Below are 15,418 nucleotides of genomic sequence, written 5' to 3'. Positions count from 1 at the left end.
CTGATTTCAGCAGTGGAGAAGTAGCTCCCTGGCTGTTCTCCCTGAGCTGCACACATATCAGGCTGCAGGTTCTCCAGGAAGCCCAGATATACCTTTGAATCCCTGCTAGCAAGGAAGTGTTGGTTCTAGAATACTCATGCTCTTTATGTACTAAACGTCTGCAAGGAGTGAAGCTTTCTAGTTCTTCATAAATCTCTAATAACAGTTTTGAAGACTGCAGTTTCCGAATATATTTTCACCAAATAATAACCCCTCCAGATAAATCAAACTCATTCCTTGAGCCCTGAGATCACCAGAATCATATGCACTGAACCCATTTCAAAAAAGGGAGACACAGACCTGTTCCAATTGCTGGGAAGGCGACAGAGGTGTACCCCTGTAATTCACACTCCTGGAGCACCTGGAAAACTAGAAACTTGATGTCATCTTGGGCAACAAAATGGATTATTTTTTTGCATGGCAGGTTTCCTGCTTGGGTGATGATATAGCTCTTGTGAGGTTTTTGGGCTGAAAGAAGTAGTAGAACATAATCAACAATTATCCACAATATAGATGTGTACTAGTTCTCATAAAGAAATAAGAAGTGGTGACAAATATACCCCAGGATAAGCTTCATGTCTCTGTCCATAGAGTAAGCAACTCCCTCTCTCTATTTTCACTTTCAAGGCACAAGGATTCAATTTATGTTTGTAAGATATGTGCCTCTTTTGATAAATAAATTTTGTGTGCATCTTTATTTATCCGGTTTGCTCTGCAGACTTGGAGAACTTTATGCAGACAGGCACTCTGTCTTCACAAACACACAAGCATGACATCTACCCCCGGGCTGCCTAGCCCAAATTACCCTCTTGGCCTGTGCAAGAGAGGTTTTTTTACCCCTGATTGCCTCCACATAATTCTTTTCCTTTGGTTGGTCTTCCAAGCTGACCTCCACACCTTCATCTTTCCCACTTCCTTTATTTTGTGGGGTTTTAAACCACATACTTGTCCATCCTTACTTCCCTTTCATTACAGCTGCTGTTCACCAGCTCAATTTGGTCTACAAATAAATGCCTCTTCTGAGGCAGGAACCCAGCTTCACACTACTGAAAAGTAGTCACATAGAGGATGTGGTAGTGGATTACTAGTTATGCCAAAGCAAACATTTTCTTACTCAGAAATAAGGAAAGGAGTTGCAGGTGGACAGTTGTTTCCAGTAACTTATGGCTTGTCTATTAACATTTCTGACAACATCTTGCTTGCTCTGTTCGATGTAAACTCTTTGTTTTTATCATGGAAATCTTTATTGGAATAAGAGGATGTAATAACTAACAGATTTAGATCTTTACATGTGTTCAGAAGCCATCTCCTTTTGAAGATTTTTCTTTTCCTTCCTTCACTAGATGTTTTACAAATATTACATTAACTGATTTAAAAACTAGCTGCTGTAACACAGTGCATAATACAGATGGAAGTACAGTAGGCAACATTGATAAATTATTCCAGCAGATTCCCTGCTGTGCATTAACACCTTCAGAAGGGTCAGAAATGTTGTACCATACCTAGTAGACAACATTCAACTTCAACTGCTTTTCCGGCACCATTCAGAATTGCTCTTGAGACACCTTAAATGAGAAGAGGCACATGAATCCACTGTTACTACTGTTAATACTGTTAAAGTCCCTTCTGAAGCAGAACTGTATCCGCACAATATCTAAAAATATCTCAATGCCAGTAACAGTAAATGTTTTCATTGAAAAGCACTGCTGCCAAAATTTTAGACTTCCGCTTTTCAACACAAAGTGATGTCTAAAGTACCCAAAAAGTTTCCCCAAGGTCAAAACTCCTTGAGGTTTGTCTTCTCCTTTAGTCTGAGAGGTATTCTATAAAAAGATTCTATATTAAAAAACCAAAAAATTATTAGTTTCCCTTTCTGCAAGAGAGTCTTAAACATGCCATCCTGTAACATAGATTACCAAGAAAATAAATTTTCAGACAGTACTTAATTGAACCTTTGTACCCTAAGAAGCAAAACAGAAACCACACTGTGAAAAAAAATAAAAGGGTATGAAGCATTGAAGAAAATACTTCCTCGTCTCCTTTCCCAGCCCTTCCAAGCACACATACTGTTTTCACACACAATATCAACTAAAATACCTGTTTGGAGGTTGAAGGTTTGGTTTGTTATGTTTACAATGACATCTCCCTTTTCCTTGGTAATATCACCTTCTGCCACCTGGAACACGATGGAGCCAATTGTCATTTCAAGTAAATTATGTGCTGAGGTTGAAGAGGTAGTAGAAAAAGCTGCAGGAAAAGAAATACAGACCCTGAGCAGAAGGGACTGATGATGTAAAAGATAAGGGACTTGTTCATGGGTACAACACCTATAGACACCACAGTTTGGCTACAGACTCAGCCCGTGGAGAGGATTGCCTGCCATGCTAACTGAAAATCATCCCTTCTCACAGGAGTCCTTGCTCAACCTGCACTATTCCCATAATTTCTACTCAGGACAGGATGGCAGGGAAAATGTGTTTTGCTGCACACCTGGAATACAGGACACTACTTAGTGACATTTCACAGTATAAGCCTTTGTAAAACCTCTATGTAAGAGAGCAGCAAACTTTCCAAGTCTTACTCTTTTGCTCCTCTGTCTCACAGAGTTTCCAGGCAGCTTCTCGACTGCATGACAGGTGGAATTTTTTACCTATGTGTTATTTGTAAAATTTTATTTCAGTTTTCAACATGTAACTGATTTTTTACAGGCTGCAGTTCTGTTAAGCTGGATAACACCAAAGATATTTCAGTTTGGTTTTGCTACTCATCTGAACACGTAAAGGTTTAAGAGTATTCCAAAGAGACCACTCTAAGACACATAACCAGGAACTCATCTGCCTTCCCAGGACATAGAAAGACATTGACCTCTTCACAGTTGAATCTAGTGCTGCAGTAACAAAAGAAAAAGCTCTGCTTGTGCCCTTGGCACATGATAGCTTCTGCTGTCCCGACTATCCGGATAAGGAATCATAGGTACAATTTTTTTCTTAGCATCTTCAATACTATTTCAGACATAACTCAACCTGAAAATACAGCCACCTGGAATTTGAGAATTAAATGCTCACCAAACAAATATCTAAACATCCATTACGAATGCATTCCCTGGAATATTTTAAAGAATAAAAGAATCCACTAGGCATGTAGCTTCTGTGAAATAAGCTTACCTGTGCCTTGGCCAGCCTCATTTGGAGAAGGCTTCTGCATTTCAACACCTGCAGTATTTCCACACCTCTTCTCAAGTTCTTCTAAAAATATCTAGAGAAGGAAATTACAATCAACCCCTGCAGAAGTTCTTTACACAGTAGAAATAAAAGTTTGAAAAGTCAAGTTAAAAAACATTTAGAAAGAGCTAAACACAAATTACTTCATACCATCTGCCATAATGTGATGGTAAGATGGCACATGTTGTTCTCAGACAGCAAGGCTTTTCAGCGTGAACAATAGGCAGAATCACAAATGAGTAAGTCAAAGGCCTAGCCCCATTCCACAGGGATAGAGCAAGAGATGGCATCCTTAGACTGAGGGGCTAGTTTACACTAACTCAGCTTTTCCAAGTAATGCCACCCCTCTCTATATAAATGTAGTAGCTACTGCACAAAATAGCAGAAGCCAACAGATGCAGAAACACTTATCTGGACATTAATTCACAGTGTGACTGCTCTCTTTCGGTGTGAAATGAGTAATTAGAGCAAGCATACAGAAAATTTGTGCTAAAGTGATACTAAAGAAAGGGGGATGCAGAATACTGGGATGTTTCTACTGGAGAAGTCTGTCAGCACAGCATACCTAGCACAATTATTTTTCCTAAAAAGACACTAGCACTCCATCTAAACACTCCTTTTTTTCCAGGGGTGGAGGCATTGATGCAGGAGTTACAATCTACCTGTCAAGACCTATTGACTGAGGAATTAGGTGAGTTCATGAGACAATTGAGTATAGACAAGAGAGACTGTCAGCAAAGTTTTTCTTTAGTGTAAGAACAAGCACCCTGTGGATTCTTTGAAGATCATCAGATAGCCAAGTATCATCAAATAAACCAGCATATGATAGAGAAAGAAAACCAAAGTAACTTACCTGAATATGAGCTGTGTCTTTTGGTTGCAACAGAAAGTGAACTTCCTCAAGAGAATTTACTCCATTTTTACTACTGAATTCAAACACCTTGTCAAACAATAATTTAGCAACAATAAAGGTTGGGAATCCTAAATTTCCTGTCCCAATTGCTGGAAAAGTAATTGACTTTAGAGACAGTTCTTCAGCAATCTCCAGACATTTTGTGATGATGTCACCGAAGACCTGTAAAGCACAATCATTTTTTCAGTTACTAAAGGTAATTTTCTTTCCAGCGTGTGCAACATAGCACTTTCACTTTTAGCTTGGTAATAAAATACAAGTAATTGCATACATCACAAGGAATTCATCAATCAACAAGAGATCAGCCCCACAGTTAAAAAAGAACAGGTCAAACTCTCCTGTCTTCTGTGACACTGTCCCTGATTTCAAAGGAAAAGTGGCATTAAACACACTATAAAGCCCACACAAATTCCAGCCAATAAAACACCTTATACCTTTGAAGATGTTTTTCTCTGGAACCACGCAGGTACAATAGCATGAAGCACAACACTGCAGTCTAGATTGTAACCATTTGTTTTCAATACAGCTCCCTCCTCAGCTCTTCCAAGGCCTTCTTTTCTCAAGTCTGTCTGAAGCATTGGCCCTGCCTTGCTTAGCAAAGCTTTAGCAAGTGGCCCTTTATCAAGCTGGAGATCTTTGCCAACACTGATGACAACAATGGATGTCTGAAAAACACGCAAGCAAAACCTCTACCTTTTAAGTACCAAATTTAAATTTTGCATTGATTAATCAAAACCTGCCTGATGACTTACAAAGTAAATTTTTGGGACAGCAATCAGAGTGAGCAAAGTTTGGAATGAAATAGAAGTTATGCTCAATTCTAATACCATGAGCCTACCCAGAGGAACACAAAAGTTGAGTTAACAATGAAATTCATTTCAGCTTGATGGGAGAAACTTAAAATTCTGCATTCCTGGTTTATTCATTCTACCTCCACTTGAAAAACATTTATGCAAGTTTGTTCTTCAAGAGAGGCTCACAGACCGAAATCTATGTTCACTGAGGTAGGCAGGGCTCCCATGCATGGCTGGTCTAGGGGAAAAGCAGAACCTGAAGACAAACAAGACTGGAGGAAACCTAAGGAGAAAGAAGTAAGAAAAGCAGTAACTTTTAAATGAGAGAAATACAAAGGCTTATGAACATTGTGTCAAGTCCTATATCCAGCTCCTTGGGAAGGACCTCTGTACACATTTTAACATATTCTGCAGGTATTAACATATTTTGTCCTGTCCAACTAGAAGAGCCGCATGCACAAGCTGTGGGAGGCATCCACACCTGAAAGAAAGGATTTCCCAGCCATTACGGAAAGGGTTCTGAACAGAGTTGCTTCCAGTTTTGGCAATCCCAGTAAAACAGCTATCAGCCAGCTAACAGAATTTCAATGCAGCAGGCAACTGGAAATCAATTAGAGAAGATGGTTCTTCACAGGAAATGCAATAGTAACCGCATGTTTCATGCCAGTGACAGAACAAATAAAAGTTTCCCAGACCAATATCTCACAGACGCAGGGAAAACAGGACTGGCTATAGACCCAGGCTCAGATGAAAATGTCTCTGCTGCTGCAGGAGCACAGTGGACCTGGAAGCACCAGCCAGTCTCACATAGCAAGGTACTCGTGCTAGCCAATACTGAGCACTCTCTTTTGCTTTTGTACTAGTACCACACTCCCATAATCAGGATTTATGGAAAGGTCAATGCTGCCTGAAGGTGGTTTCTGCCCAGCAAGGAAGGATCGGGAGGGTTTGGAGCCCAGACCGATTCCTGCTGGCCTCAGTTGCTTCTGCTAAACTGTAACATACCATGTACACAGGGATCTCTGGAGCCATCTGGACACAATCCTGAGTAACGTGCTCCAGGGGACTCTACTTGGGGTTGGACTAGATGACAAAATGCAATGCTGCACAGCCATCTGTATCTACCATGTAAGACAGTCACCTAACAGCAATTCTTGTTATCAGCAGTGATAGCCAATTTCAGCAACATGTCAAACATGGCAGTATTGCTAACTACAGATGATGGTCTAGGGTTGGTCATTTATTGGTTTTGTGTTTAAAAAAAAAAACAAACACAAAAAAACCCACTTGGTATTTCAATGGTAGATAATTTAAAACACTTACTGTAGCATCTTCAATGCTTCCTGTTTGCAGCACAATATCAAGGCCTTCCTCAGTTGTTATGCATGGTAAGTTCTTGCTTTTTTGAGAAATTTTGCGCTCCCTAGGTTGAGGAATTTTACTGGTCTGATGCAGGGACCTGTAGGAAGGTGAAGAATCTGGAAACACTTCTCTAAGTGCCTTGCTGAAAGCCTGAATGTTATCCTGTACAATATCCACAAGATGAACTTCCTTCAAGCTGCTGTCCCCCTTGGATCCTTCCAAGGTCTCCTTGATAGAGGATACAATTGAATATGTACACAGTTCCAGTGGAAAGCCAAAAATCCCTCCACTTATAGCAGGCAGAGCTATGGAAGAACAATTGTATGTTTCAGCTAGTTCTAGACTTTTCTTCACTGTCTTCCTCAACAAGTCCACGCACCTTTCTGGCTCCTCCTTCCTCCACCTGGGCCCAACAGCATGAATGACGTTCTTGCAGGGGAGTTTCCCAGCACCTGTGATAACTGCGCTCCCGGGATGGAAATGCCCGTTCTTCCTCACCAGCTCATCACACTCTTCTTGCAGTGCTGGACCAGCAGCTCTTAACAGTGCATCAGCAAGGCCACCAATGTGCTTTAGGTCTTCATTAGACGCATTCACCACAACATCAACAGAATGAGTGCATAAGTCAGCTCTATAAACTGCTATTACAATTTCACCCATGGTCACTTGCATATAGGGCTTGCCTTCATTACTATGTTCTTGCTGTTCTTCCAGGTGCTCTTCTGAGTGCTCTTCCAGCCGGACTAAACATTTAAACTCTTGTTTTGCATGGGAGGCCAAAACCCGTTCGTGCTCTTTGAAATATGACTTGGCTCCTGGTGCTCCAATTACCACACGCTTATAGTACAGGCCAGATAGTATTTGCTCAACTAGGCTGACTCCTTCCAGCACTTTTGGCCTTGATCCACTCAAGGATATAACCCTATACTTTTTCTGTGTGCTAAAGTCAACTTTCACACCTTTTTTCAGTAAGCCACCCCAAACATCAACCTTCTCTTTCTCAAAAAACATCATGACCGCCATGGGCTTCCCTCCAATGACCCTTTGTACCTGTGTGTTTGCATCTATAAAGCTGGAGAGTTCCTCAAAGGCTTTTGCTACTGCTTGAGAACAACCAGCAATGACGACCTGACTTCCTGCCTGAGTGACTGTTACAGCTTCACTAGAGCAGTTTTCCTTGGTGAGCATCTGCCATTCCTTGTCCTGGAGGACTGACTCATCCTCCAATGCAATGCTTCTGTAGTCCAGTTCCTTCTTTATTTCTTCTTCTGCTTTTAGGAGATCTTCAGGAGTACTCCCATTCAAGATGACAGCTCCTGTGCCAAGCTCATAAAAGGCATTAATTTGTTTTGACATAAACAGACTCTGTGACAGGGTTTCATTATCAATATGCTCTAAAAACTGGAAAATGTAAGGGTGGATATTAACTGTTTTCTTTACCATTTTGTGCATAGTATCGAATATTTCCCCTTTTACTTTATAAACTTCCTCAGGCACACCACATAGCCTAATTATTTTCTGCAAATAATCGTAAGTTATTTTCAGACCTGGGAACTCCATACGAAATTTTTCTTCCAGACCAGAAACCTGTAAAATTCCATATTCCCCTGGACTCACTGTCACCACTTGTTCAGTTCTTTGCTTTTCTCTTTCAATTTCTCTGATGGCCTTTTCAATCAGAACCTTCAGTTCTTCTTCAACATTACTCACAACTTCTTTTTCTCCCACTAGAACAAGTAAATCCTTGGAAATACGTGGGATCATCAGAACTTCATCACAGGGAAAGCTGTTTCTAATGGCTTCCCACACCTCTGCGCTTACTTGACACTGAATTGCTTCATACTTTGATATGCTTTGTGAAAAGGCTGCGGAAACATTTTCCTTCCATGTCTTGACCAACTGAGATACTGATCTCTTCCGCTCAGACAAAACAGCCGAAGGATGCAAGGAAACTTTTGGGTCTGCACAGTGGGGTTCAGGCCATGCTGGCACACAATTACACTTTGCCATTTCACAGTTTATGGCTGCAATGAGGCTGCTATTTTTTTGCAAATAATTCCAGATATAAGGGTCCAGAGGCAATGTAATTGGATCTGGCTTCTTTATCTGTGGCCCTTCCTTTCCATATAGAGCTGTTCCCAGCGAGGTGTAGTAAGGATAGACAGAGATTGGTGTTTTGTTGATTGTATGCTTCTTTGCCAGGATATTTGTTACATCTAAAACAAACAAACAAAACCCCAGACTATTAATGTCAGCATTTAAGATCTTCTGTTTCGTTTTTGTGTTCTTTTCGTTGTTTGGGGGTTTTAAACTATGTTGTCTAAATAATAATGTTTGTTATTTCTAAGAACATTTTTAGATTCATTTCCCTCCCTTCCCAGATAGAAATAATTCCAAATTATTGAAGAATTATTTATTTTAAATGCCAGAAACTAAGTTGGAGAGAGAAAGTCAAGCACAACACAGTCCACTTCTGGGAGGAGGTACACACAGTCTCTGCCCCCACTTCTCTTATATGCTGTACTTAAAGTGCCCAGCTCAGCAGTTGTTTGGGTTATACTCAGCAGTATCAAATCCCAGCTCCTCCATTTTCCCACAGAAAGAGCATCTCTTTCTTTCAACTTCCCTTCAGCTCTCCCTTTCACTGCAGTGGCTCCAGCTTCCCTCTTGTCCTTCACCTTCCACTCATCTTTCTGTCACTGACTGGACAAGCCACACCACCTACTCTCCAGCCAAAAAAGCTGCCCAAGAAATTGTCCTCTGATGACCTAGACAGCACACATTGCCATGGGACAGCTGGTGGTGAAGGTGGCAGGCTGGAGGGAAAGTCCCCTGCACTCAAACTGCAACCTGAACTCTATAAGGATCAGGGCCAGGGTGAAATAAGCTGTCTGGAAAAAGGAAACGGTTCTGTGCCTCATGCCCAGCTGGCCCAAAACTGTTAGCAGTTAGCAGAGACTTGCTGACAAAGCACCAGATTTGCTGTTTTATGAGGGCAAAGGAGGCATTTCTCTAGAAAATACACATTTTGATCCTTAAATAAGAAGTTCTCAAAGAAATAAGGGGTTTGCATTTCTGCATTACCTTTATGGTCACTGAATGTAATGATAGCTGCATCTTCGTCAGGCAGCTGTTGAACATCCGTCACTTGTGCACCTCCATTCCTCTTATTTTCAAAGTAGATGGTTATATAGTCACTGGATGTGTTGGGTGGTATATTTTCAGCCCTAATGCTCTTTGTTAGCTCGAGGCACCGTGCAGTAATGTTTTGTTGCTTTGCTCTGTGGTTTTGATTAACCTTTTTAGCAAATTCCCCTGTATCTAGGAAGAGAAAGGAGAAGAAAATAGAAAAAACCCAAATTCCAACTTGGAGCTCACTTTTCTACCTCGGTGTTAGCAGACTATCGCTGTGTGCACTGGTCAAAGCACTGAATTACAAAATCAACTCAGAGGTGCCCCCAAAGCTACTTCTTTCCACGTATTCGGTATCTGCCACCCAGTATTCCCCTCATGGTTGATTACAATTGTTGACCACAATAACTGTACCCAGAATTTGCTGCTAGTTTTCCTGCTGACTAGAACTGGGTCTCTTTAACCTCAGAAGGAAACAAGATCAGGTTCATTTCTGGGCTATGGCTTTGTACACAACTAATCAGGCATGAGCCAACAGTTCAAATTCTCTCAGTTTTCTTTTTGGCTACTGCCCCCCCCCATCATCACACTAAAGGACAGTCAAATCACTTCCATATCTTTCAGGGAAAAACAGTTAAGTTTTTTATTTCCTAAAGGCTACACCAAAAATTTAGGACTGGACCACAACATGAGAGACAAATAATTGCTGATTTCTAAGGCAGAAAAATCTACACCTTCTGGAAGCTAAAAAATTCTTTGGTTTAGTTAAACCACATACTAATCCCTTCACAACTAAGACTTCTCAGCAACTTCATTTTTATATATTACCAATAATACCAGTGTTATCTCTAAGTTGATTCAAAGTGATACATAACTTCTTTTCACCACATTCTATCTTCTACAGATTTAGAATTTTTCCATATGTAAGACTCAATTCTCTCTTCTTTCCTGTCCCACCTTCTCACCCAGAATCAAGCACATGTAAAGTCACCTTGTCCCTAAAAGGACTCCAGCACAGCAGCACTGAAAGAATCCTGAAGCCAGTTCACCACTGTCAGTTTAATTCAGTTCTCTCTCTGCAACAAGAGCCATGACATTTGGCTGATAATCTTTCTAGATCCAGTCTTTTCATACCACTTACTTTTGCCCAAATCCTGGGATGGGATTTGCTAGTAAAATCAGCCATAAGTCCACCAGAAAGTCTCCCCAGTCCCTCACTGTGAGAAGTAGGAGCTGACACCTCTCCATCACCTGCAAGATGCCTTTGTCATCAATCACTAATAAGGTAGAAAAGAAAGTGTATGGTATTGAACACGCTAAAAACCACATAGTAGCTTAACAACTCACTGGTACCACAGCATGTGGTGTTAGTGCCATGCTTCACATAACTGATGCTGCCACTCTGTAAGGACAGCTGGACTTGCCTCAGCATCCCAGGACCAGTATCCCATCCGCAGCAACAGCCACAGCAGGCATCTAGAGAAGCTGTAGGAAGATGCTGCTTCCTCAACTCTCTCCCAGCTTCCAGTCTATGACAGTAGATTTCTCCAGCCTGACACAGTCTGCTTAATAACCTTAAAAAGCTCTGCTCCACATATTTGTGCAATTTTCTTCTAATCCATACGAACCCACTACACATGTAAAACCTTTTGTCAAGGACAGCCTTTGTCATCAAATTGTTCTCAGATCAAGTACATCCTTCATTGCTTGTTCTAAGTTATAGTTTGGTTTTAGTTCTACCTGTTCTGTTTACTATCCAAATCAGAGCTAGCTCTCTTCTGACTTTCACTGGCCTCTACACCTTACAGATAAAAGGTATGGCATTACTTTAGTAGCGTAAGTCCTCCTTTAAAAGCACACAATATCAGACCAAACCTCAAAAATATGACAGAAAACACTCACTTCCTGCTAAGCCTCACTCACACACACACATGCAAACAAGTAGCTAATAAAAAAGAGCTTCAACTCTGACTCCTTCTTACCAGTATTTGCATTAAAAGTAACTACAGCAGCACGTAACTCAGGGATCATTTCCACACTGAAGTCACCATCATCCTCTGACAAGCCACTGACGTTCTCTACCAGCATAATAACCATGCAATCTTTTACTGTCTCCTTCATATTCTCCAGCACAACTGAGGTGGAAGGCAGGGATCCTTCAGAGTTCTCCGCTTGGCATGGCTCCTGCAGAGTGTCCACTTGCCACGGCTTCACGAACAGATCAATTTTCTTCACCTTGTGATGCTTCCTTTGCAAAACTTCTTGGGCATCTAGTTGCACAGGAAAGAAACCAAAGATGTGATCTTCCCTTCCCCACAGCAGACCATATTAAATAATAAAAATAATACAGCATTTTTGCTTGGAGCAACACCCACAAAGAGATCCAGCACCAGCAAAGGCCTATTTTTAAAAGGGAACTTTAGCAGTATAACAACCATAACACACAAGCGTACCTTGCTCATCCTCAAAGGTGATGATCATTCTCTGACCCTCTTTGACATAGGACCTGATGATCCCCCCACCAGACTTCTTTTTATTTTCGAAGTACATTTCCAAAATCTCATCTTCTATTTCTTCCCCAGAGGCAGTGGTTACTACTATGACAGACTTCCTAGAGGTTGCTTTTTCTTCTTCCAATTTCTCACATGATTCTGAAAAAAAGATCACACTCCAATGCCTTAGGTAAAAGTTAAGAAAAATACCAAGCTTCTTATTTTCCAAGCTTTCACTCCACTTTTTGTTCAGACCACACATAAGGCCAGGGAAAAGAACAGGGTAAGAATTCTAAACAAGTTAAGCATATCAGTAGTGGGAGCTGCCATAACAGGTGAGGAAAAAACGCTTCACTTCAGCATCAGGCAAGGACAGCAGAAGTAAAAGCTACAAAATCTTCTTCACAAACACACAATGAGGGGAATCAGTGCTCTTCTGCCTGGACACTTTCTCCATTCACAGTTCCAGCCACTGCTGTGGGTACATGGAGTCTACATGCGCTGGCTGCCACAGCAGCTCAGGTGTACCTGGGGTACAAAGCTACTGATGTTCTGGCAGAGGTTGCCCCAGCAGGGCTGGGAGCATCTGGGAAGGTCTGGGAAGGGACAGCCTTAGCCAGAACAGAGGCCAGCATCTACTGCTGTTTCCTAAGGAACTGACCTGCCCGAGGCAGCCACTGAAGTGGGGACTTTAAAGGGACTCATACAAAGGAAAAAACCCATTTATTTCTTTTAGTCTGAGATCACAATTCCTACACTACATTAGACAAACACCACAAGCCACACGGGTGACCAGGGCACTACCACAGCGGGAAGGTCCATGAAAACCAAAGAAGCAAGAATACACTGGTCACCGCTGGATATGTGGCACACTTACCTGCCTTCTCCTGCAGAGTACACACAGGAGTCTCCTTACTCTGGTAGATGGGAAGAGACACCTGGGGTTCATTAACTAGAGATAAACGACAATGATTTCCCAGTTACTGGGTACTTCAAGAAGAAAAAGGTCACATTCGTGTACACCCAGGACCTAACACAGCTTGAATTTTTTCATTTGACACTGACAGAACCCCAGACTTTCATAGATTCCTCTTTTTAAAACATATGTTGAATTGGTTGCAGAAACACTCTGAGCTCAAGAAGGCTCAGGCATAATGTTGAAAATCAAACTAGTGCACAGTCATACTGAGTGAACCACGGTGAGCACGTCCTCCCATGCACTACACACTGCCCTCACACAAAAACTGAGTTGAACGTGAGAAGTGCCAAGGACATCTCCCCTTGGGAGGGAAGCACATCTGGAAACTGGCATCTCTGGAAAAGCCTCTATTATGATGTGTTCTGACTCTACATAACAGCTCTACTTGCTAGTTTAGAACAGGAAGAAATGCAACTAAATTAGAAAACAAAAGATAAGGTGATATCACCCAAACTGCTTCTCTACCCTGCGCCCTCAGTTCCCATCTGTGCACAAATAGGCACTTTGGGGGTGGAGGTCAGGGAGCTGTGTGTGTATTAACCTTGTGTGTATTGATTAGCTGTGTATTAGCTGTGTGTGTATTAGCTCCTCTAGCCAGAGCAGTGGGTCTGTGCGGTGCCTGCGGGCTGGCTCGCGGGCTGCGGTTTAGAAAATACGTCGGTTTTGGGATGAGGGAAATGAAGGAGAGCGCAGGGTAGGGGAATCAAAGCGCTAGAGCGCTGTTCGCCCGGCCCGGCCAAGCACCAGAAAGCAGATCTCCCCATCCCCGCTCCGCCTCCCTCCCCTCCCCGCTCCTCCGCCCGGGCTCCCCGGGCCAGTACCCCGCCAGTCCCGGGCGCTTCAGTCCCGCGCCGCGTCCCACGCTGCCCCTACCTGGCACCTCGTCCCCGCCGGCCCGTCCCTCCTCCTGCAAGGGAACAAGAGGAGAGCGGTCACCGCGGCCCCTCGCCCGCCGCCCGCCCGGCCCCGCACCCGTCTCACCTGCGCGGAGTCGCCGCCTGCGGGCAGCGCGGTGACCTGCAGCGACAGCCGCCCGCCGGGCCCCCACTCGAGCTCGTGGACTCGCCGGTCCAGCACCCGCTGCCTCACTGCCAACACAACAGGCACCGGTCATGGAGGATGCGGCGCTCCCCGCCCGTCCGAACCGCGGGCAGTGCCATCAGCGCCCCCGACCCGCCCGGCCCGGCCGCTCACCCTCGGGGCGGGCGAAGCAGACGAGGAGGTGCCCGGTGCCGGTCTCGGCGTCGGTCCCGGCCCGCAGCTCGCACTCGCCGCCTCCCGAGCGCTTCTGGCTTTGGAAGTAGCAGAGCAGCTTCTTCTTCAGGGCGGGCGGCGGCTCGGCGGAGCCCCAGTCCCCGCGCACCAGCAGCGGGAAGGCGCCCGGGCGCTGCCCCGCCATCGCTGCACCGACGGCTCCGCTCCCCGCCGCTTTCGCTTTCATTTCTTCATCGAGGAAACCCGACGCGCCGGGCTCCGCCCAGTGGTGGGAACAGGCGGCTCCCCAGGGCCCGGGGCTGGCCGGGGGCTGCGGTCCCCTCCGCGTCTCCTCGGGGGGCAGGACCGGCCTCTCACGGCCCGCGGAGCGCTGCCGGGCTGCACAGCCCGTTGTGCCTCCACGGGTGTCACAAGTACAGTGTTTTCAACGCCGGACCTTATAATGGTCACGCACTGGTTAACAGTCGCTCTCCCTGCCTTAAACTTTCAAATCAAGTCGTAGACCAAAGTAAAATTACCCGTTTTCATGATTCTCTGTCAGAGAAGCTTCTACAACTGTGCAAGATTGCAACGAAAGAGTATTTTCCTCAGACCAACGTGACAGCTAGCTGCGATATTTTCAACTGAGTGCTCAGGACTTTCCCTTTCAAAGGTTACAGTTCTCAGCTGTTTCATGCTGTGTATTTTAGTAATGTAACACTAAAATAGCAGATAAATTATTTTTCCTCCCTAACATCACGGAAAGTTCATCAAGAAAATATATAAATAACCAAATGTCACTAAATATGATAAATATAGGTGGATGCCAGCTAAGAAAAGGTATCATCAGACACACCACTGAGCAACCCATGGGAATGCCTTTGTTTCTCGATGGACAACAGATGAATCTGTTGTTTCCCAATGCACTGTTCTGTCCACAGCAAGCCCAGTTACATGCTGTCCTCCCTTGCTGTAACTCAGGCACAACTGCTGACTGTGATTACAATCAAGTACATTTATTCCTAAACTGTACAGCTACGATTAGGAAGTAAAGGTCTACACAGCTGGTTATAGGATAAAGGCTTGGGAGCTTTTCCATGACAGTCAACAGGACTCTGCTGCACAAATCAGCCTGCAAACTTTGCCACAGACAAAATGGGAGCCAGTGAGTGGGATAGGGGTGTGACACCGTGAAATGGCTTAATGGGACAGAAAGTGAAATGAGAGACCAAAAGATGCCAGGGAGATTTGATCTGCACAGCTGTCCTGGTCTGGGAGAGCTAATTTTCTTC

At 43.8% G+C, this 15,418-nt stretch overlaps 1 protein-coding gene across 1 annotated transcript in view; it reads right to left on the bottom strand.

The window, feature by feature from the left end:
* PARP14 (poly(ADP-ribose) polymerase family member 14) overlaps nucleotides 1–14,331 on the bottom strand; it is a 38,872-nt gene extending 24,541 nt beyond the window's left edge. The window contains exons 1-14 of the mRNA XM_051787708.1: nucleotides 14,127–14,331; nucleotides 13,914–14,020; nucleotides 13,806–13,839; nucleotides 12,831–12,905; nucleotides 11,915–12,112; nucleotides 11,444–11,731; nucleotides 9,414–9,650; nucleotides 6,291–8,545; nucleotides 4,608–4,838; nucleotides 4,114–4,335; nucleotides 3,204–3,294; nucleotides 2,137–2,286; nucleotides 1,542–1,604; nucleotides 340–507 (exon numbers count right to left, since the gene is read on the bottom strand). Of these exons, the coding sequence (XP_051643668.1) occupies nucleotides 340–507; nucleotides 1,542–1,604; nucleotides 2,137–2,286; nucleotides 3,204–3,294; nucleotides 4,114–4,335; nucleotides 4,608–4,838; nucleotides 6,291–8,545; nucleotides 9,414–9,650; nucleotides 11,444–11,731; nucleotides 11,915–12,112; nucleotides 12,831–12,905; nucleotides 13,806–13,839; nucleotides 13,914–14,020; nucleotides 14,127–14,331 (4,324 nt within the window). The remainder of the gene's footprint in view (nucleotides 1–339; nucleotides 508–1,541; nucleotides 1,605–2,136; nucleotides 2,287–3,203; nucleotides 3,295–4,113; nucleotides 4,336–4,607; nucleotides 4,839–6,290; nucleotides 8,546–9,413; nucleotides 9,651–11,443; nucleotides 11,732–11,914; nucleotides 12,113–12,830; nucleotides 12,906–13,805; nucleotides 13,840–13,913; nucleotides 14,021–14,126) is intronic.
* Nucleotides 14,332–15,418: the final 1,087 nt, after the last annotated feature.

Source organism: Manacus candei, unplaced genomic scaffold (genome assembly GCF_025592945.1).
Source record: "Manacus candei isolate 608988 ecotype Guabito, Panama unplaced genomic scaffold, ASM2559294v1 h1tg000023l, whole genome shotgun sequence".
Classification (NCBI taxonomy): Eukaryota; Metazoa; Chordata; class Aves; order Passeriformes; family Pipridae; genus Manacus; species Manacus candei.
Note: the sequence above shows the minus strand (reverse complement) of the source record. Positions and strands in the feature narration are given on the sequence as shown.